Below are 24148 nucleotides of genomic sequence, written 5' to 3'. Positions count from 1 at the left end.
ATTGTCAGCAACGTTATCCCTTTATATTCATCAAGCATATCACAGCAAAGGGCAGGACTACTACTGTGTACTGTGCTGCTAATATAACAGAGTAAACTAGTCTGTAATTAATCTGTTTTTGTACAGCTGTACTGTTTCTCATTATCTTAACATGCATTTTTTTAGAGTCAGCATCTGCTAAATTTCATAACTCTATATTTATGGTGTGTATTTGACCTTATTGCACTCTTTCTTTCCTGTCTTAAATATTATTATTAATGTTTTTGCTTACTTGGATGTGTATTTGAATGATTCCATCTGTCCGTCAATCTGCTCCTGATACACTTGAATCTTTCCACTAACCAGACGAATAACTATTGTGTTCAACATTTTAACTTTATAAAAACTGTCAAACGTAAAAAAAAACAAAGCGAGCAAAGAAATTATAAACCACTGTAATCTTTTTCTCCTTGTTTTCCTATGATTCCTTGAAGGTCTTCCAAAGGTAGTAAAGCAGCGTGACAACGGATTATGAAAAGGTTTGAAGTGGTTAACTAAGGCTATTTTTCTGCTTTTACTTGTACCTCCAGCTGTTACAATGTACTGGATCAGGTTTGTGAACACAGCTAGAGAGAGTTTCATGTCTTCGCTGCAGAGACTAAATCTGTGAAACTTTAAATCCTGAAAAGTTTCTTGTGGTCAACACAACCACCGCCTTCCGAGCCTCCGGGGTTTAAAACAGCATGTTTGAGCTCGGGCTTGTCTATGTTCAGCTGCAGCTCATTGCATGGATGCACCGATGAAACAGGCTCCTGTGTGCAGGGAAAACAAGCATCAGAGGAACAACGAATGTCCCCCTCAGCCTCCACCCCCCCCCACTCTACTCCTCTCTGAGCTGAAAAAGAACCTCTGGGAGAGCAGAGAGCGCGGCTGAGCTAACAGCCACATCTGCAAGTGTTGCGCTTGCATGTATGGGCCCAAGTTGCAAAGCATGCAGATGAAGCAGCAAATGCCCATTAAATATTTAACAAGCCAGGGGAGTCCAAGAAGCCCTTAAAAGAAGATGAAATAAGAAACAGGAGCTGTCACTTTGCACGGCCCCTCGTCTTCTTCACTTAGACCACATCTTCTCTGTTTGGTCATTGGAGCCAACCCGTAAAAAAGGCGTTTTACCAGACCTTTCCAGTCCGGGTTATCTGCTCTGTCTGTGTGCAGTTTTTTCTTTTTTTATGCTGTAATTGTGGCAGCTGATTCACATGCCCAGACAGGCAGAGAGTCTCCCGCCCGTGGCGTAGCGAGAACTCTGTGGCATCACCTCCCAGTGCCATGGCAACGGCCTCCGAGTCACCCCGGGCGAACTGCACTCTTTAATGCCAATCCACAATCAAGGGCTGACTTCTGATCAGCCCCAGAGAGCGTCACAGCACTGGGAGATTGACGTGGGCACACAAAGAGACACACCCAGCTGGAGATAACGCTGCCTGGTCTTTTTGGAATCAATAGCAGAGACAATCAGTCGGTGTGTGGACAGAAGTCGGCAGCACAGACGGGCATCTCTACTAGTAATAAGTAAAGTAACTAACCATTTTAACATCCACTGACCACATTTCTGGGTTTAAGTGACATCAATGTAGCTCTTTATGAGCTGGATGGCTACTGTAAAAATTGTAAGATTTGATTAGGGATAATTAAATCATCTTAGAAACCTGGTCTATGCAACTAAACACAACATAGTCAAATTTTAACGTTTTGACAACAGAAAGCATTTCCACCCTGCAGCTCTTTGCATTTTGCACATTGTTTATCGTTTTTTTCTACACAGATTCTCCATTTTTACTGTTTTTGAGGTTTGTTTTATTGCAGTTCTGCTAGGGCTGGACGATAATGGCCAAAACCTATATCACGGCAATTACAACATCGATATAAACTAAATAACAGCCTCAGAAAGACTGCAAAGAATGCCCACAAGAGATGCCCGTACAAACGTATGACAGTTATTTTACTATGCTTATAAAACTCCTCCAGTATAACGTTTTAGAAATATTTGCTTTAGAAAATAAAACACATAAAATTACATAAAGCCTAGAACATTCAGTCAGCGACACATGTTGTAATCATAGACTAATGTATATTGACATATGGGAAATGTCATATCACCTTTATTGAATAAAGTTATATCGTGATTTATATTGATATTGAATTATTGTCCATCCCTAAGTTCTGCTAATAATAATAAACAGATACAAAGTATTGCTGCTGTTTTGTTTCTGCTTCTTTCCTGAGCTATTGAAAGGGAATCTTGTCCAGATATGTGTTTGATAATGCAAATATGGAGGACAATAAACATAGGTTTAACTGGCTGAAAAAATGGAATATTAACTTAAACAGTGAAATAGAACAATATATGCCACTGTTTTCTAACTTAAAGAAACCTCAAGACTCCCCATCAGGCTATTCAGAGTGATAAATTACCCTGCCCACTGTCAGAGCCTTCTGTTATGAATGCTAGTACTTGTTGTTTTATAAGCCACAATGACACAAGGCAAGATCCAGCAGTAAGATACAATTTCAGAAGTTTTATATTTTTAATTATTCAGTTTTTTAAATTGAAATTATAAAGGGGAAAAACCTTTCAACTCTGCGATGAAGCTTATTGAGTTAGAAACGTCAAACTCATTATTTTAAGGGGAAAAACAAAATTGCACATTAATTTGGGTGCTCTGTGGACTGAATGAATAACTTTTGGTCATTTATACATGAAAACTAGTCTTCACATTATCTTCCCAACCTAACTTAAGAGTTCAAGTTTAAACAATTTAAAGTCAACCAGAATTTCCACAGAAAAGGGGAATGCATGTTAATTGGTATATCCTGTTTTGAATTGCAATCTAGGACAGATTCTCATTGACCCCGCATGAAACCTCGGTTATGAACAGGGATGTCACAAGAAAGCTGGAAAATGGATTCACAATAATTCAATTAATTATTGAATTAATTTAATTGCATTTTATGTAGCAGATAAAAAAAAGAAATAATATCCACTGAAAGCAGCTGTTCTCAGAAGTCACCCCTCAGTAATCAAATCCCAGTATGAAAACGACTGTTCCAAGAGGGGAAAACAGCGAACAAACAGCATCAATCAACAAAGCAGAGAGAGGAGAGGTCAGCAGAAAGCACGGCGAGGTTAGAAAACAATCTCACAGGCTTTGAAGATCTCGCGGAGCTCTGTTTATCTGTCGACGAGACAGCTGATTGTCGCAGCAAACGTGTGGAAGAAGGTGCTCCAGTGAAAAGAGAATGTCCTGGCCTACATAGCAAAACGGCATGTGTGGCAGAGAAGAAACCCTCCCCGTTCCCACTGTGAAACATGGTGTTGGCAGCATCAAGCTCAAGGGAAACATTTGTTCAGCAGGGCCGCAGCTGGTCAGAGTTAATGGAAGATGGATGTAGCTGAATACAGAATGAACCTGGAAGGAAACCTGTTAGGAGCAGAGAAACACTTGAGACTGGGGCATAGGTTCACCTTCCAATAAGGCAAAAACTTAAAACATGTAGCTAGTACAGTTAAAATGGTTTAAACCATGTGAACCTCCCCACTGAGGGACAATGATAACTAATATCTATTCTATTCTATGTGTCAAATCATAGTTCAGAGTTAAATCTATATAATAATCTGCAACAATACTTTGAAAATGGTTCTTTGCAGTGGTTCAGCATCCAATTTGACTGAGCATCAATTATTTTACAAAGGGGAAGGAAAGGTAACACAGGTTACTTGTCTTGAAATAAGGTTTCAAAAACACTGGGGAAAAAAATCACACGTGAATCTCAGGTTTCATATATGAAAATGGTTTTTGGAGGGAATAATTAAAAGAAACTTACATTTCACATTCAAACATATGAATTTGTGATTGTAATGCTCAAAAATGGTTAAACTCTGTCTTGAAAACATGTCTTACCTAAACATGTTGCCCAAAGGCTATTCTTATTTGTTGTGTGTGACATCCAGCAGATAGAACAGTTAGGCTGATATGTTTTTTTTATGAGCATTGTAAATTAATGTATCAGCTATTATGGGAGATTTGGTGGCGATAGTTTATATGTTATAGGAAGGTCAGTATCCAGCTTAATCTAGTTTAGTTTTTGCTACAGTCAAACCTGTTAGCTAGACACATTTATCAAGATACAGAAAAAGTATACACGCCACCTCGTTAGAATGCATTTTAAAGACTTACTAATATTTCAGCAGCTTTTTTCATATTCATTTTGAACCACTTCCTATTTTTTGGTTTCTTTTAAAATAATTTCTCTTTTACAGATGGTAAATTTGTCCCTTCATTTAACCCATCCCTTAGGGGGCAGTGCGCTGCCACCAAGTGGCACACAGTGAGCAATCTTTGGTCAAGAGTCTTTTTCAGGGACTCAGAGTGACAGACTGAGTTTTAAACCGGCGACCTTTGAGGCCCCACCAAGACGCAAACACCCGGCTCCATCAACACTGGGCCACCTAATAACACAGTGATATTACCTGATCTGGAGGGAAAAAAAGCCAAAAAACTAAAATGAAACGGGCTAATATTTCTGACTTGATTGGCTATCGTTCTCAAATTTTGAAATAAACCTGAAATCACCTTTTTTTTCCTGAAACAAAAGCTCAGAGTGGCATAAAAGATTCACACGAATTTCAACAATCATCTGTGGCTCTCCAACACGTCTATGAATTACTGCTGTTAGATTTGCCAGTAAAATCCTTGTGCTGTTATTAGTTGTACAGCAGTCCACCGAGACCCGGCTGTTATTACAGTTTGCTTTCATTTTAGTTTTAATTAAAGAGAGGCTGGCTTGTTGTTGCCACTGAGTTACTGTTATTTTAACAATAAAACAAACAGTTTGTTTTATGGATGTAGAGCAATGGCTTTCCCACCCATTTGCTGTTGTAATTTACAGAAAATGTTCTAGATTACTGCGCAGCTGCTTGCATCTTATTTTACTGCATCCCATTTTGCTTCATTCCGTTTCCAGTTTGGACCCCAGGTCTCCTCTTCTCCACCAACATCCCTCCTCCTGCTTTCTTCCCCCCGCAGGCAGCAGGGCCACTTTCAGCACCGGACAGCTACCGTTGTTCCCACGCCCCGCCCACCCACCCACCCCTCCTGCAGGCTGCCACAGAGAAACAACCGCACGCATCCACGCACGCACACACCGTGGGCGACACTTCAGATCGCCTGTTGGGGGTTTATTGGGAGGGACTGAAGTTCAAGAACATTTCGCTCCGATCCTCGCCGTCCTGCTCCTCTTCCACGGTTGTTGTTTTTTTTTTTCAGAGCCGCGGCAGGGAGAGGAGACCACCACAGCTCCAGGTTGTTGCTGAGTTGCGACCAGGCGAGAAGCCCTCGTAGATTCAACGGGAGACCGAGGATTTTTGGACAGCTGCTGTGTGAAAGTCTGCGCTTTCCCCGAAGCCCAGATCAGAAGTGGGGAGGGATTCCTGTCGCCCTTGACGACGTCATGGCTGTAAAATTCAGGACCTTCTGTGGCGTGACAAAGTATTTCTAATAGCAGCACCGAGTGAGACCGAGGCTTGTGCGATGAGCGCAGTTTGCCAGGTGCCCGCGGTGTCCCCTCTGCGCCTGTGAGGAACAACCATGGCTCTGATCCTCCTCCCGCTGCTTCTGCAAACGGGGCTCGTTCTGGGATCAAACTACGGATACGTGGAGTGGTCGGATAACGACAGAGACGACAAGCAGCCGCCCGTGTTCAGCACGCAGAGCGTTAACAAGGAGCCGCCCCGCCAACCCACTTTGCACCCGCTACAGCCGACGGAGCGCGCGGTGGTGGCGCACAAAATAGAGGAGGACCTCCCCAGGGTGGTGACGGCTTTCCTGCACACCGGGGACTCCTCCGCGCTGAGGCAGGTCAACTGCTCCCGCAGGTATGAGCTGAGCAGCCTGCGCGGCGGCCTCCACGTCGCCTCCCACTACTCCCTGCACAGCGTCCTGGACACGGTGGCGCACGCCACCAACTTCCTCAACATGATCCTGCAAACCAACAGGTCCCGCGAGCTGCCCTTCCGCGGGGACATCCACTGGTACCACGCGCTGGTTCAGAGCATCCTGGAGGGGGACCCGAAAATCCACAGGGCGGTGGTGACCCTGCACACCGACGCCCCGACCCCCGGCCCCCACGTTTTCCTCCAGGCGACCAGGACCGAAAACGAGGTGGTGTTGCAGGACCTGTCCGGGTCAGCCCGCCGCCACCTGAAGAACAGAACCCCGGAGTCCGATTGGTTCCACGACTTCAGGGACGGGAGGAGACCACAGGCGCACAGAGGCGCCCCCGAGGGCTCGGGCTCCAGCAGTGGGAGTTACCTTCTGAACAAGAACCAGATCAAATGGTCCGCACCGTACCTGGAGTGTGAACACGGGGCGTTCGTGCCATACTGGCTGCTCACCTTGTCCGCTGGGTTTTATGGTCTGAAGAGCAACTCTGCGCCAGAATTCAGGTAAGAGGGACTCAAACTGAGAGCAAGACCCAAAACGTTCGTAGGGTTATTATTATTTTAGGCCATCGACCAGCGATGCACTAACTTAGGACACAGACAAATGTAAGTGTGCAAAAATACAAAAGCAAGTGAATCACAGCTCTTTGACTTTTTAACACGTTTAAGTGTTATAACCGCAAACCTCATTGTCTTTTATTGGATGTTTGTGGGAAACACCAACACAAAGTAGTGCAAGAAGTGTGAAGCAGAAAGAAAATGAGACATTGGTTTCAAAAACTTTCTCACACAATCTGAAAAGTGTGGCGTGCATTTGTAAATTACATCAATATCTGATGTAATTTCAGATGCGAGTCTTTAGGGTATGACTCTGTTGGTCAAGATCAGCCAGATTGGATGTGGATTATGTTTTTAGCTCCTGCCTTCCTCCCTGCTGCTCAGATCCACATCCCTGCTGAAGCAAAGCGTTCCCCACAGGAGTTCTTGATTGCGTCTTTGATTAACCCTCTTCTCTCAGTGCAGGTGGATAGTGTGTTGGTAGGTTTGTAGTTGAGGCATATGACTGAAAGTTTGTAGGAGTTGTGCAAAGCTAGGGGTTGTTGTTTTACAACCTACCCCCCCCCCCCCATCCCCCAACACATACATACATAGCCCTCTGCCTGCTCTCAGAGGCCTGTGCAGAATAACTGGATTCAAATTGAGATTAAATTACACACAGATGTGTTTTATTTATAGTGACTTATGAATATGATTGCCTTCACAGCGTTGTCTCTAGAGGAGTCATTCTAAAAGGTGGCCAAATATAAATGTACACCATTTTTTTCTCTTTTTTTCATAAATCGTAAAAAATATGTTTATTTTCTCTCAGAGTTTTAAATTTTGCACTGCTTTGTTTTGGTCTGTCAAAGAAAACCCCACCGTTATGCATTGAGGTTTCATAACATAAAATCTGTAACTCAAGGCGCTTCATATAAATATATTTGAGAGTAAATAATGACGGTTGATGCAGACAGGAATCCTGCACATCTTCAGCCCTGTTAACAGACGTAGAGGCCCGACGTAAAGGCATCTTCACAGACACTAGTCGACCTTCTTCACTTAACAAGCCTGACTGTCAGAGCACAGCTGTGCATCCTTGCTGCCGACTATAATGAACACTGAAGGATTTATATAGGATGTCTTTATGAAGGCGTCGAGCTTAGCTACAAGCTGGCTGTGGTTAAGGGGAGGAGGATAAGGAGGGAGGGCAGCACTTACACACAATGATCTCATATTTCAACCCTCCAGTCTAAGAGTGTCTTGAAAGAATCAATACCGTCATGAATAAACGATGATATATCAGCAATACAAAGCAGCTGATAGAGCAGGCATCAGTAAGCAGAGATTTAGCGTTCACTTGCCTGTGTCAGTATAATAATTAATGAACAATTACAAATGAATCTCAGTCAGATACTTTGATAAGTATGCAGATGTTTCTGTGGCAACAATGGCATTTGTTTACAGTGTTGCAGACAAAAACAGACAGAGAGAAGAAAATTCAGGACTCTATCCAATGCATCGAGGACAAATGGTCTTCGCACATGGGCCGCACGCTCTATCGAAACATCACATGCTTCTCTTAAATCCAGAAATCATTTAAAATCAACTTTAAACCAAGATCAGTGCTCTTACAAAATACAGTGGTGTTCTTTATTTTTTTTCAGAAGGCATAAAAGAGATTAAACCCCAACAGAAGAATTACTGTCACACTGATCCATGGAGGTACAGGCTTTACTTGATCTGGGGAGTAGTAGATCCATCCATCCATCCATCCATCCATCCATCCATCCATCCATCCATCCATCCATCCATCCATCCATCCATCCATCCATCCATCCATCCATCCATCCATCCATCCATCCATCCATCCATCCATCCATCCGTGCAAGCTTGGATTAAAATCGAGAATACTTAAAGGAGCTATAAGTAAGTAAATCGGTACAACAGCTTGCCAATCAAATCCTGGGAACTCTCATATGATTGGCTCAGGAACCAGGAAGTAAACGTATTTACAACTCCTTTAAGTATTCTCAATTTTAATCCAAGCACGCACAGATCTTACGTGTAGGTTTGAAAGGAGAAAAACATGACTAAGACATTATTGATGTTTTTAGGGAATGCTACTTACATCCTAGGTGACAAATGAGAATGATTTAGGTTAATTTTACAGTAAATGTCTTACTTATAGCGCCTTTAAAGTTCAAATTAAATGAGTAATTTTCCTTCCTCAACCAAGAGAGTGTTATTCTGCTGACAGATATCCCTGCCATAACGGAATACAATCACTGTAAAGTAAAGAGCTGCTAGACATTGTTAACATCCCCCTCAAAGGCAGAGCCCAAGGTTTTCTCAACAGAACATTGTCTGAATGATCAAACTGCAACCACTGTCTTACCTTCTTTCCATATAGTGCATCGTAGGGCTATGCTCTCTAGAGCAGGTCAGTAACATTAGGAATCTGGGCATCCAGATAACGCAAAAGATATTGAGACTCATGAGAAGGGGTGTTCTCATGAGTCAACACCAACACAAAGTGGCGCGCAACAGTTACAGAAGGAAAGGCTATGTTTTAATTTCATAAAAATCTGAAGTCTATAGTGCATTTGTATTCAGCCCCCTTTATTCTGGCATCCCCAAATAAAGTCCAGTGCAATCATTTGTTAATCTTCCCTAGAGGGAGCTCTGCAAGACATCTTTAAAAAAATAAATGAGAAAAAATGGCCTCATACATACAGAGTACACACCAGACAGGCCAGGGATAACTTTGTTGATAAAATATTACCAACATCTCACAGAGCACTGTTCAGTCCATCATACAATCTGGACAAGGGCAGGAGAAAACTGCATACCTGTGAAGACATAGCCGTCAAACTGAACCGACAGGTCAGGCAACAAGAGCACCAATCAGACAAGAAGGCAGGAAGTAACTCTTGAGGAGCAGCAAAGATTCCCAGCTCAGGTGGGTAAAGGTTTTCTGTTCAGAAACAGGTTAAAATCGGAATCTGGTCAGAACTTTTTACTCACATGGCCAGTAAAATGCAAAGGGCATTCACACTGCACCAAACATTAAATCATAGTAGAGGCAGTAAGCTGTGAGAAAGCCTTTCTACATCAGGGACAGAGAAGATGTGATGAGAAGATGGTTGAAGCTAAATACAGAATATTCCTGTTAGAAAACTTGGTGGAAGCAGCAAAACCCTTGAGACCTTAGTTACTTTTCATCTGACATGACCAACTTAAGGTATTCTGCAAAGAATAATTCAGTTCCTAGATACAGGATTTATAGATTGTAGAGACATCTCTGAAAGAGTTGCAGATATAATTTCAGTGAAACTTGGTTCTACAAACTAATGACCGGGGGGGATGCAAACGTACACCACATTTTTCACATATTCATTTGTTATTAAAAAAAAACAATAAAATACATGCTGTATCATTTACAGTCTACTTCACAATTATCCGCTATTTAGTTTTAGTTTGGCACAGAAACTAAAAAAAAACAACAAAAAAAACCCCAACAATGTTGAATTTTGTGATTGTAATGTAACAAAAGGCTCCAGGGGCGTGAATAGTTTACCAAGGCCCCAGGCCACATCACCAGCAGCATGGCCAATGAAGTCTGAGCTGCAGCTGCAGACCACAGCACGTTAGGTGTTGGATCTGTTTGGGATTCCTCCTGGTTGGTTGATGTGTCCCAGACAAAAAAATCCTCCATACCGATCGGCCCCATGTAGAGTCACTCTCAGAGACTGATGATACGGTGAAGAGCTTTCTCTGGACTTCCTGTAATAACACCTTTGTTGTTATTACTGTACAGTCTAGACATGGCCACATCAACGTCTCTGAGAGGGTCACAGCCAAAAGATGGTTTAAGTAGAATGTGTGAAACCATCAGTCTGAGCTTTCCAAGGAACCCTGCTGATGTTTCTGACTGCTACTTATAAGTGAGGCATATTTCCTAAAGCCCCCATGTGGTTTCAGTCAGCTGCAGCAGCAGCAGCCGCGCCTGTCTGTGATGTCCGGCTCATCACTGCGAATGATCAGCAGTCCGTCTGGGACGTTGCACACATAAAATGATAGGGGCGCTGCAATGAGGGCGTTTATCAACCGTAGAGAAATGAAAGAAAGATGTCTCCTTTTACTTTCCAAAGACACGTGGAGAGGCAGAGGGATTAAATATGCTAAGCAAATGATTTCATTATTAAATAAATCGACTTCTTCTGCTCAGCCGAGAAAGGGAGGGGTGAGTTTAAACGATTTTGGCTCTGTACAAGTTGGTATTTAGAAGCAGCAAAGTCCTGCACTGAATCTAATTTGTGAAGTTCCATGTCAGTATAGATAGAGCACAGCAGTAATGCAGCGTGGCGCCACATTTTAATGATTTTCTTTTTAAATCAAATGGTGTCTTCTGATAAGGAGAAAGAATGAAATGTCAAACCGTACATTATTTAGGAAAATTTAACCACAGCATCAACGTGGAAGACGTCTTCATGAGCATAGATGTCATAATGATTTAATTACTCGTTTTAACCATCATTATTCCCCTGAGAAATGGTTTGTACATCATATGAGGTCTGAGAGAACTGTGTGGACAAATTGAGAATTCATTGTGGATCTCTAATTCATTGATTTAAAAAAATAATAATCTACCTATAGACTCAAACACAAACGTACACTACCACTGACTTTGTTAATATCCCTTGGCAAGTTGCATAGAAGCTGCATGTTTTTTTTTTGGCAGCCATCAACACAATTGGGTATTCATTTAAATGTGTTGTCTTGCATCCATGGTCCCAGCTTTTAAGAGTAGTTTACGAGTTGTCAGCGGGGTTGAGGTGCGGCTTTGTGAAGGTATTTCTAGAACCTCGGTGTTAGCCTGCTGCTTGATCCATTCCAAATCCTGTTCATCGTGGGTTCATTGTCTTGTTGGAGAAAGCCAGTTTGGTGCAAAGTACGACAGTCTGACTCAACATTTGATCTGCAGATGAAAGAAAACCGGTTAGGGCGCTCTAAAGACTGACCTGGAAAGAAGAACCTGCTTCATTAATGACCCACTCAAACCAAACTTAAGCTTGCAGCTGCCCACATGAACAAGTCAGTTGCCTCCTGGAAAAAGATGCAAAGACTGAGCTATTTGCCCACATTGACGAGGCGTATGTGCTTAGTTGCCATTGGGAAGCTGTTAAGCCCAAGAACACTCCAGCTGCCAAGCATGCTGGTGGCGGCATCGTGTCGTGGGACTGTTTTTGGTAACTGGGTGGACCCTCACCTCAAATAGTCAGCTAAAACCAGGACACCGTTGAGTGTTCTGACTGGGGAATGAGCCAACACACAACCCAAGACTGGTTTTGGAATCACTGACGAACGCTAACGTTGAACTTATGGAACGATCCGGATCTCAACTCTATTGAATATGTTTGGGCTATGCTTACTTCGTATGAGTGAGTGGCACTAATCAGCTTCATACCGGTCTAAATACAGCCAAGGTGGTGTAAGTGTACCACAAATGTTGGATGACACCTATGCCTCTCAAACTAAGAATACTAATAGGAGTGGTTTGATACCATTTAGTGGTGGGAGTATGATCAAACATGGCTCCTGTGATTGGTCACACACACTACGCAGAGCGCATAGAATTTGGCTCATAAACACAGTCCGCAATGCATACTAATATGAACACGCTATAAACCAGCAGACAAAAGGAAAAAAAATGACAAGAAAACTGAACGGCTTGAAAGAAATTACACAAAGAGAATATAATGATATCTACGCAGCTCCTGGACTCCTAGAGACTCCAAGTACACAATGTATTTAAAGGCTAAAAAAGTGTATTTTGCATGATATGTCTTCTTCAATTCTGAATTCTCAGCTTGTGCAATAAAAAAATGCAGTGACTTACTCATGCCCTCTACAACTGATATGTTAGAATACACATGTGACCCAATTTCTAAAAGTTGTTTCAAATTTTATGTTTGAAAGTTTTTAGTGACACAAGGCAATTAAGGGATATCAAATATAAATGTTAGTATTAATTAGTAATACAGTATATATAATTACTGAACAGTCGTTGAAATTCCTTGCATGTATTTTCAATAATGAATATTGAATTACATAATAGTATTCCTTAATGTGACATTTGGTTTTATTGCAAAATAGGGGAAAGAAGCTCCTAGAAAGGTAGAGTAAAATGACTTTTCAGTATTTAGCTGTAACTGAAACTCAGTGATGAAAAAGCATCAAAATCAGACATTGAAGTTTAATTTCTTACAATGATTTCTTATTATGGAAAAGTGACAGCGGCTCCTGGTACTATGCAGTTAGGGGGACTTCCTACCCATCAGCTGCATTTTATGATGATAAAAACGTAATGTTGGTTCACAAACACATTTTTTGACTTCCGTTTAAAGTCTTCTTTGAGCGAAGGGAACATCAGTAATATAGTCAGCATACTGAGATTGAGAATGTGTTTTATTTCTTAACTGCCTAGTGTCATAATTAGTATCATATCTAAATCTACACTAATTATAGGCGCACGGCTCAAATCACAATCCTCTAATTAACATGAGATTGATGGCTACATTTTTTTGTCAAATTGGGTAAAAATCCAGGCATTAGGGTGTAAACAGTTGCTAAGGGACATTCAATCAAATATTAGTGGGGTGGGGGTGTTTGGGCAAGTGAATTCAAACGTTTGAACCCATATTTTGTGTTTAACAAACAGTGGAGTTCTGTGTAGTATTATTAGTCCACTCTGGAAAACAGCTAAATATTTTAGATATTTTTGTAAAAGCTTCAAATTAATATAAAATCCTTTCTAAATGATTAAAACATATAAACGTCCAAGACCAGATAACATCAATAAAGACATGGAAATCATTTTTTTGGGCTGTTTGTTTCGTAAAAATCTAAATAAAAAGACTCATGTCTTTTCAAAACTCAAGAACCTTTATTGTCTCTATGCAGCCATGGTGACATTTTGGTGAGACGTCGGCTCTGAAGGCACACATTAACACGCAGACGCAAATCAAAAACACCAATAGAAAAACAAAGCGTGAGCGTTCCTCGAGAAGACCCTCAGAAATGCAACAAATATGTCGTCCATGACAGAATTGAATGAGTACAAGCTGTCAGAACGAGCTGTAAGGTCAGCAGCCAAGCTTGGGGACGGCACACCAGGACCAACGGTGTTCAATGCAAGGAAGCTGCCAGAAGCGTCACCCTCTCCTCCTCTCTTCACTTGCTGCAACGCTTTGGTCTCCGCAGCTTCCTCCGCCAGTCCCAGTCTAGAGATGAGGCTCCTAAAAATAGAAACTAAGTTGGCTTTGGACAGAACATCCCGAGCTGTTGCCTAATTCCCCCCCCCCACTTCTTTCTCCATCCCATACCAACCTCCTTCCTGGTCAGCTTCCCATGCACAGGCCTCGAGGTTCTGCGAAGGCGATCAAAATTCAAGTGAGCCGTTCGGGTTTGATGCAAAACGTGGAGGCATTACAGGGAGGAAGGGAGAGTGCCTCGAGGCGCTGCTAAACACAGATTATTCAACACTCAGGTGCGCTGGTGAAGGCTGAAATGATTGCTTCTTTCAGGCGTTCTGCCAAGCGCTGTGGCTGACTGCAAAGATGCAACAAGCAGCAATCAGAGCTCTTACCGAAGCAAAACAGCTCAGGCCTTTTGAAAAAAAATAAAAAAATCACAACCACCACGTCTTTGACAGACTTGGTAAAGTTAAATGAGGCGTGAAATAATAAGGGGCGAATCAATAGACGGTTTAACGTGCGCTCATGTGGTTCTGCGGCGCCTCCTAGACCCATAAATCAGGAGTTATCCGGTGGTTATATGACTGTGCTTTGCAAAGCCTGCGCAGTGTACCTTCAGCTATCAACACGTTTGTCTTTTTGCTCTATTTGCGTTCTCGGGCGAAATATAGCGGCCAGGATTCTCTCCTGTGTTGTTTGTTCCTCTTCCCGGCAGGCAGATGGAGATAACAGGTGTCAGGCTCCACATCACAGTAAAGGATGGCGAGGGTGCAGGCGAGGGTGCAGCCGCTTTCTCTGATGGAGAAGGAGACAGCAGAGTGTAATCACAGAAGATTGAGCATCCTGAATAAATGTGTGTGTGTTGAAGAGGAGGGAGACAGTCATGGACAGATATAGAAACCAGGCTGGGCTCCAAACACAGCATGTTAGACAGCAACTGGTAAACTGAACTAAACTCAGTTGGTTGCGTAAGCCTGCTGAGCCGCATCGCTGAGGCCTGTCGGCAGAGTTTGACCCCCGTGTGCAGAAATAGTTGTTATAATGTCCCAAGAATCAAGAATCAGGACTAACAGAGGCTTTGGATTAGAAATTACACCTTGTAATGCAGAGGTTGTTGGTCCGATTCCAGCTTTCTCACCGTCAGTTTCTCTTTTCAATATGGTTGGGGCTTGGAGTTTAAAATGAACTCGGGGACAAGGACCTTCATTTTTGGAGACGCTGGATGGGAAAAAGAGGAACCTTGAAAACCCGAGAACACCATCCCACAACTGCAAAGTTTGGGTGGTGGCAGCATCTTGTTGTGTGGGTGTTTTGCTTTGGGAAGGACTGGTGCACTTCAAAATGCAAATGCAGCTTAAGCGAAAATTCAGACTGAAGAAACTCTATTGCCTACCTCCATCAATCAGAGACTCATCCGCCTCCGACACAAGCAATCAGCTTTGAACTGCTCCTCCTCGAAGCCAATCAACATCCTGGGTTCATCTTAAAAAGAACTCCACATCCTCGTCTCGGCCTTCTCCTCAGCGAGCAAGCGGTGGCTGCGCCGTGTCCGGTTCGGACTCTGTTGACCGGTTTCAACCCACCTCCATCCCCTTCTCCACCATCGTAGCAAGCTCCGCCTGGCTTTCCTACGGTGCTCCTTCAACCTCGTTCCTATCAGAGCGTAGATCCTCCTGGACTCTTATGGAATTCCCAGTCACTCCTTAAAACGGTCCGGCAGAAGACCGCCATGCTGAGCCTGGTTCTGCCAGAGGTTTCTTCCCAAAGGGGAGTTTTTCCTCTCCACAGTCGCTTCATGCTTGCTCATCATGGACAGTTCATGCAAACCTGTGTTTATCAAGTTGGACATCTAGCTCAAACAATTCAGCATATGGACTGAACAAACTTTATGTATCCCCACTCCACCACCAGTTTCAGACCTGGGGGGGAAATATCCCTATTCTCATACGCCTGCTTATGCATATTGAAGTATAATTCAGCGTGAATTTTTCCTGCCGAGGTCTGAGCGCCAAACTCTTAAAATATTGTATCAATAAAATTCTTCTAATTGCCTTTTCTTTCTGTGTGAGTTTTTCAGATTGAAATGGTGTCAGGAGGAAATTGTAGCAGGTGTAAATATATCTCAAGACATCGGCCAAGAGTTTAAAGTGTGGACCCAGGTGGTCTTCGACACGGACAACGAACTTAAACGTACCATCATTTTTGTGAAGAGCTGAAAAGCAAAAGTGTGAGCAAGGCAACCCGCAACCCTAAAACGAGCTGAAATTCCTGCAAACTGTTGTGGGAAGCTTGGAGAAGGATTCCCAAAGCATCTGACCCATGGCATGCGGTTTAAACAGTAGCTCTACCAAACGATGGGGATACATTTTCTGAAATTAAAGAAAGTTGCAGAAATTATATAAAAAGATTTTCTCCCTCATTATTCAGGCATTTAGCCAATAATGTTTTTATCCGGCCTAAATGTCTGCATCAGAGAAATCCACAATAACTAGTTGCACGCAAATCTACTTTCCCTTAAAAAACCATTGAAGCTGTTTGTTGCATAATCATGCCACCTTGGAAAAGAATGGTCCAAATAAAGCAAACAAATTTCAATAGGCATCTGTGTCTCTGCAAACCTCATCTCCATGTTTGTGGAGGGAAACAGAAGGACGAAAGACACAGGAACAAACACATCTAGCAATTAGTCATTTTGCTTTAACTGAGTTAACTAATTCTTAATAAATTAGTTTAACCACCCCCATAAAAAAACCAACAACAATATTACGCAGGTAATGATTTAATTCTTTCGAATCTAATTTCACCAAACAGCAGTTTTAAACAGGTCCATTCATCAGCTAACAGATCTGCACACTTTGTTGAGTTTATTTAATCAGTAGAAGCACACAGAGCTTTCACTACCATTTTAAACAAGTCTTATTATAGTGCAAATCCACCCACTGAGAATCTAAACTATATAAGTGATTATAATTAGTCATCATTAGTTGTATAAGAAGTTTACCTAACTGAAAATCTAATCTGACTCAGGTTTTGCTCTTGAACTTTTATCTCTGTTCTTCATCGTGCTCGTCGCCGTCGCTCTTGAGCTCTGTCCCATTCTGATCCACTTCTTTCAATTATGGCTGCCAACGACAGATTTGACCCGACTTCCTCTGAGAATGGCTCTTCCCCTTCATTTCCCTGTCTGTCGTTCTGGCCGACTCGGTCTCTGTGTCCTCCTCTGGTCTCTTGTCCCTCGTGTGATTTATCTTGTCTAACACAATTTTGTCAGCTCTTCTTATCATTTTCTTTTTCTTTGTCTCCCTTGCGTCACTTGGGTCCTTTTCCTCGTCTGTGCCTCAGTTATTTCTCATTTCTTATTGCCCTAAAATGTTCTTTTTTTTTAATTCTGACTACAGTAATCTTGTTCAGCTCATTCTCATTTTCATTTTTACATGTCCTTTTATCCAACTCCCCGCTGGTTTCCATTAACAGATTCCCACTTCCTTTCCTCTCATGCCTTGTCTCTTTCCTTCCACCTTTTCTTTTTACTAACAGGGGGGTTGTTCGTGTGGACGTGAACCTGCAGGACGTGGACATTGACCAGTGCTCCAACAGTGGCTGGTTTGCTGGGACTCATCGCTGTAATCTCACCAGTATGGAGGTCAGTCTTTTCCTGTAGTCGCACTCAGCAAAAAATAAAAAGATCCAGGGATTTGTGATGTCCTGTGCCAGTTTTAATCATTTTAGTCTGTGATGTTGAGCTTTGCAAAAGTATTCATGCCCTTTAAAACTACATTTTTGCTATAAAACGTCAGGTGTGCCTTTCAGCCAGTGTGCAAGTGTTTCCGGGTATATCGCTAGCATCTGTGCTCATCTAATGAGGGAAATGTTTGCCCATTCTCTTTTGCAATACAGGTACAACTCAGTCAGACAGGATGGAGCGAATCTGTGAGCATCCATTTTGAAATATTGCAACAGATTCTCAATTGGACTTAGTTCTGGGTTCTGACTAGGCTATTGCCATGATAAACCATTCCATTGTAGCTCTGGTTGTATATTTAGGGCTGTCATTCTGTTGGAAGAGGGAGAAATGTGTACACACTGTGTGGCATCCGACGTACCGAAGTAAGGACGGTTGAACAAAATTCACAGCACTGTTTTCTCATTTGTTCTCAAGGGGTAAACCAGATCATTTGTCTTCAAATTGGATCTTCCTTGTTTTTGTTCATGTCTAGGCAACATTATGAGACCTGGGCATGCAGAGGACCCCAGATTCTAGCGTGTCATGGCGCTCCGCTTTAAAGGGTTCGTTCCCAAACAGAAACAGAAACCCGGTGCAGGCAGGGAAGCTCTGCAGGAGCAAGCTGGAGAGAGCTGGCTCGCTGCAGAGGTGATTGACAGGCTGACTGAAGCTTGGTCCTAGTCTGGGAGGCGGGCCTGGGTCACGGATGGGTGGTCAGAAACAGAGCAGGTAAATCCAGGGGGCTTGGCAAGGCTCGTGGTTGTGGGACAATCCAGGCCGTGGTCCAGAAAGCAGAAAGCAGCATAGATGTCAGACAAGGCAGGGGAATCCGTGAGATATGGCCGTGGTCAGAACGAGGCAGGCTGACACGAGGGAAGAGCTGGACATGCTTTTGATAATCTGGCACCGTCTTGCTGTCTGTGGAGAGCTTATGAAGACCAGGAGGAGGGGCTTGGAGTGAACTTGACTGCAGCGCAGCAGAGAAGCAGGCTGACAGGAGCGGCTTCATCAGCACAGAGGTAGGGAGGAATGGCTGGAACGGCAGGATGGAGACAGATGATGTCCTCACCATGATGCTGCGAATCAGAGAGGTCCTAAATATCAAGCAAAAGGTTAAAAAAGACATTTGACCGTAGCTTTGTTTCTGCCATCATTCTGCTCACATAAAGAATGAAAGCCATGAAAGGCTGGGTAGGATAGAAGCTTTAAGGAGTCTTAAACTGTTCTCCTGAAATGTGATTTCAGTATTTTTCTTATACCTGGTTTATTGGCGTCTGTGTAGCCTTGTTTCCTCTCTAATTCAGCAACAGTTTCACTTAAAAAACGAACAAACTGTAAATCTCACTGGGCGCGCTCGATAAACACCATCCTGAATTCATTATCTTGGGCATCCACACAGCCGTCAGGAGTATTTCTACTTCTTAAAACTTTTTCCATTGGAAACAAATGTTTTTATCGGCATTTTTTGTGACACACCAAAGCAAAGGGACGCACCGTCGTGAAGTGGGAGGAAGATGATTTTATACAAATGAAAGGGGTCCTAACCTGAAAAAAAGAGTGAAACCCATACAAATTTTACTTTGCATAAAACCAACACTGCACATGACCCTGAACGCACCATCCCTGAAATATGGCGGTGGCAGCATGATGCTGTGGGCATGCTTTTGCGTGGCAGGGACAGGGATGAAGAATGCAGCCAAATACAGACAAAATATTCCTCTTGGCTGCGATGGAAGGTTTTAGATGTAAGTATTTTCTTAGAACGGCCTAGTTAAATGCCGGATCTAAATCTAATTTGTAATCTATGATGGTTACAGATGCTCTCCAATCAGTCTGACAGCGCTTCAGCTGTTTCTTTAGAGAAGAATGAACCAAACTTCAAAATCCAGCGAGGCTGAGCACAAATGCATGACATACATTTTAGATTTATGTCATAGAAAAACCTGTCAAATCCATTAAAGTTTGTCACTGAGGTGAAAACTTCTGCAGGGCGCTGTACATGTAGATGGCTTTCGCCTGCAGGGCTACGCTAAAGTATGCGCGTGGGGTTCGTGTAAATCGGAGCCGTTATCAATCTAATCGCTGTGCTGGAACCGGCGGCAGACATACATCATGTTCTGTCACACTGAGTAATGACAGAAAGACAAAGCAGATAGATGTGCATGTTTTGTGCGCCGGAGAAGCGGCTCTGTGCTGCTCTTTGCCTTTGCTACAGCGCTCGTGTCCACACCGTCGGGCTACTTCAGGAGGAGGTTTTGCAGGGAGTCAGTCAAACTCCAGCAGGGGAGAGGGGCTGTGTGGGCATGTCGCTGGCACTATGATGTATAATACATGTAGTGTAATGGATTGCAGAGTGACGAGCTGAATAATTAACAGGTTCTCGGCATGTGCAGCCCGGCAGCGTGTTTTTATGCCGTCAGAAGGTGGATAAGAAGAGGGGTTCCTCTACGTTTGACCCCCTGCATTGTTCCGGTTTTGAAAACCAATCTTCGGTGGCTGCTGTCTGCTCCAATATAGCTGCTGCTGCTGCCTCTCCTGTGCAGATGGTGCTTCTGTTTGTGTGGTGTCTTCCGTTTCCATCACAGTGATGGCCAGAGAAAGCCTTTACTGGGCTGCACATTTGTGAGCACAGCTTTATTCATGCGCCGCGCAGCCAAAGGTTGTGTTTTCTTGTCGGCATGTATTGGTGGAGCTCAACGAATTAGAGTACCCCCAAAGGTTGAAGTTATTTTTGTAATTCAGTACAAAAAAATGACTAATCACTAATATATACAGTAGATGCATTTGGAACAGAGTGATATATATATATATATATATATATATATATATATATATATATATATATATATATATATATATATATATATATATATATATATATATATATATATAAAGTGTTTATTTCTGTTAGTTTTGATGGTTATGTCTTAATAAAACCTATAATTTAGCCTTGCAGAAAGCATGTAACTTACGTTAGACTAATAAAGGCTAATAATAAAGAAATGTGCTAAGCCCTAAACAATCATGGAGATGACTGATACCACCCACAAGCAGGGTAAGGCATAAAAAGGTCACTGCCAAAGAGAGTGCTGTATCCAAGCATGAACAAAATGCACAGGCGAGGCAAGTTTATTTATATAGAACTTTTCAGTAATAAGATGATCCAAAGTGCTGTACATGAACAGAAAGACTTTACACAGGGAAATATTACATAGGAAAAGAAAAGCTTAACAATAACAAAGAAATAAGCTAAGTAAATCCTTGACTAGACTTCTTTAGTCAACACGACACACCCGTGAGTAGATTGTAAAGCAGCTCATTCGGTAGTTTTGCTGAGATTCCAAATGTGTGGCTGGAGTCAGAGATTCAGATAGCCGCCACATATAGATGTAGTCAGGACATGGCCTACATTTCACAACATGACCTTTTCTTTGCAAGCCAAGTTGTCAGACTTTGGATGAAGTGTAGAGAGGCACAAAATGTTGATTGAGGTCCAGCGTGAAGTGTCCACAACCAATGAATATTTGTGAAGCCGTGTCATCCACTGCTGTGTTTTGTCAGGTCTAGAGCCAGGGTTCTAGCCAGACTTCATGTACTTAATGTTTCCCTCTATGGACAAGCTTTATGGAGATGAGGATTAAATCTTCCATAAAAAACCCTGTTATCACTATGCTTGGCTTGCCAGCAAGCTCACCTGATCCAAACTCCACCACAAATCTATTGTCAAAAGATGATAGACACCAGAGCAAACAATGCTGACGAGCTGAAGGCTGCTATTGAAGCAACCAGCTATTCATGCAAAAGAAACCCTGACTATTGTATTTCCATGTATTGTACATGGACATACTTTACTGTAGGCCAACATTTAGGTATTTACAGAATTTTAGATAATCAATTCCTGTAATCCAATGTTTTCAAAATTAACCAATATAAATGCAGGAAATATATTACTCCGTGTATAACGAACCTAAGTAAATGAACTCTTAGATAACATTCCTCGTTCACTGAGATGCACCTCTGTTTGTGTACAGATTATGTATAGGTTTGTTGTTTTTCTAAAAAAAAAAAGTGCTACTCTTCATGTGAATAAAAACCCTTTAAACGACTCAGATTTAAATAATCTAATATGTATTACTATTCTCCGTTTATCACTTCACAAACTATGATCAAGTGGAAGGTAATGAAAGCCGATTTAAGTCGTTTGACCGTATTAAGCGTTTTTTTAGCAGGGAAAAAAAAAAAAACTGTGAATTACAACCAGATTTATATTTACTTGGTAAGCAATAAGTGCAACAACTGTTTCAGATTTTTTTTTTTTTTTGCCAATTAGTCTACAGCAGCTGTTCACCGTGTGTAAACGGTCACACTCGCAGTCAGACGGTGACGCTTTTAAAGCGAGAGCAGAAATGAGGATTTGTTTTACAGATCAAACAGCAGCCTCTGGAGCTAACAAATGCAGAAGGTTGTGGAAAAAGAGGCAAAAAGGGAAGAGGGTAAACCTGTGAGCTTGAATTGGGATTTAAAATTTAGAATGTTGTTATGGCTGCTGGTATACTGACTTTATTATTAAGTTCCTTCCAAAGTGGAAGAACAGAGCAGAATTAGCAGAAAATCAATCCTCTATGTTTCCCAAAGGTGTATAGACCAATGGAAAATGGCTCGACCAATGTGCTTAAACCAGAGATGAAGAAGTTTTTAATTTGCACTTTTAAAATAAAGCTTATCTCAGTTAGCCTCAGATTCTCTTTAGTTAGCAGTTTCTACAGCACTAACTGAACCAAAGGCCACACATTCCCTTCAAAAACAAAGTCTTGGTCTTCTAAATGTTTGTCTTCAAAATACAAATCTCAGTATTTTATAGGGGCAAAACTAGGTTTCACATCACTAATGGACCTGTAGTAGACTAGGCACAAAAATATATTCTGTTGGTGATTCTCACAGAAAAGTCCTACAAAAGGACATTCCACAGCATTAATGAGACTTAATCAGCAATGGAAAAGATCTGTCTGTCAATATAAAGTTAAAAGATAGTCTTCCAAACTAAAGTTTCAACATTTCACAAATTAGACTGCTGATTCTACATTTTAGCGGAACTATACATTTTACATAGATTTTATTATCAAAAAATGAATCATGCATTACTCCCACACCTAAACCAGGGATAAAACAGTAATAACCTTCAAAATAAATTCTCAAATGAACTTCCAAGAAAAGTACTGCTCTTTCATGAGGGTATCATAACATTAACCAGTTTCTTTTCTCAGGCATTTGCTATTTTAAAAGCAGATCTTCTTCAGTTTTCTGTCCTCTTGTTTTGGTGCTTTTGTTGGTTTTTCAGGATGTTTCCAATGTTCCCCCAATTTTTTATGTATCTGAGCATTCATTGGATCTTTGTGAGCAACATCTTACATGCACACTAAGGCTACACCAGTATCACACCTGTCCAAAACCTGAGATTATAACAAGTTACACGGCTTATTAAAGAATCACATCACAGCAATCATTTCTTTTAGATTACTTAGTTTAAATAAAACTGATTTAACCCGATTTCATGAAAAAGACAAATATCTGGGATTTCTTTATGGTATGTTTTATGCCATATAGGGGTTCTGCTAGGGAAGAACTGAGAGACATGTACATCTTACAGAGTTCACATTTTATCACTATTAAATTATTTACATTTTGCACAATTAGATTTAGCACAAGCATGTGGTAATGTGCAGCCTAGCTTCTGTCAGTCTGCTCCGGGGCAGCTGTGGCTACAATGTAGCTCACCACCGTCAGGGTGTGAATGGGTGAACGACTGACTGTATTGTGAAACGCTTTGGGGTCATCAGACTTGATAAAGCGCTATACAAGTCCAACCTGTTTATATATATATTGCTGTAGTCCTCAGGCATGCGCTCATAAAATAAGAAACATATAGAGCTGTTTTTCAAAAACGGAGGTAGAACAAGAAGGCTGGGCAGAAACCAGCAGAAGCCGTCACTGCAAAAGACTTCAACTGCAGCTGATAATGCCAGCGGCGCTCCAGAAACAAACAGCAGGTGTAATGCTGGAAAACCAACCAATTGGTTGAAAAAGGGCACCTACGATCTGAGATTAGCAGACCCCAAGAACACAGCCACACAAACAGCTGACATGCAGCAGGAGTAACAAAGACGCAACCTGCTCCACCCGTCAATCAGCGGTGCGCTCCGATCAGCAGCTTTGGTGGAACACCATCTCACCAAAATTGCAAAATGGTACAAAATAAGGTGATTATTATTTTGTTTACAGTTCAGCTTGGGTTTTGTTTTTGGCGCTGCATAGATTTGCTCTGCGCGCTGAATCCAGATGCAGTGCTCGATTGCGCATGTGTGCTGCTCCGAGGGACAGTGCATGTTTCCCTTCTGTACAACCAGAACATTTAGTTTGTACATGCTCCAAGTTTTAGACACATCTAGCAGGAAAGGAACAAACAACATGTTCTGCTACACTGAGTTCATTCTTTTGTTTCAAGTGACAGCTCTCATGTTGGGTCCAAACTTCCTGTCAGTCAGACGGCGGCAACAGCTCATTAATTCGGGGGCTGCAACATTCCTCCTTTAACTGCAGATTCATTTTTGAGTTAAAAACTGTGCCGGTCATAGAAGAATGTCCAAATCTGCA

General features: G+C 42.1%; 1 protein-coding gene across 1 annotated transcript in view; it reads left to right on the top strand.

Moving 5' to 3' along the window:
- The first annotated feature begins 5140 nt into the window (after window positions 1-5140).
- The window catches only part of LOC105930223 (probable G-protein coupled receptor 158), a 90779-nt gene continuing 71771 nt past the window's right edge, over window positions 5141-24148 (top strand). Inside the window, exons 1-2 of the mRNA XM_012868322.3 lie at window positions 5141-6481; window positions 17311-17416. Coding sequence (XP_012723776.2) covers window positions 5625-6481; window positions 17311-17416 — 963 coding nt within the window. The 5' untranslated portion in view covers window positions 5141-5624. The remainder of the gene's footprint in view (window positions 6482-17310; window positions 17417-24148) is intronic.

The sequence above is a fragment of the Fundulus heteroclitus genome, chromosome 6 (assembly GCF_011125445.2).
Source record: "Fundulus heteroclitus isolate FHET01 chromosome 6, MU-UCD_Fhet_4.1, whole genome shotgun sequence".
Classification (NCBI taxonomy): Eukaryota; Metazoa; Chordata; class Actinopteri; order Cyprinodontiformes; family Fundulidae; genus Fundulus; species Fundulus heteroclitus.
This window is presented reverse-complemented; position numbering and strand designations above follow the sequence as displayed.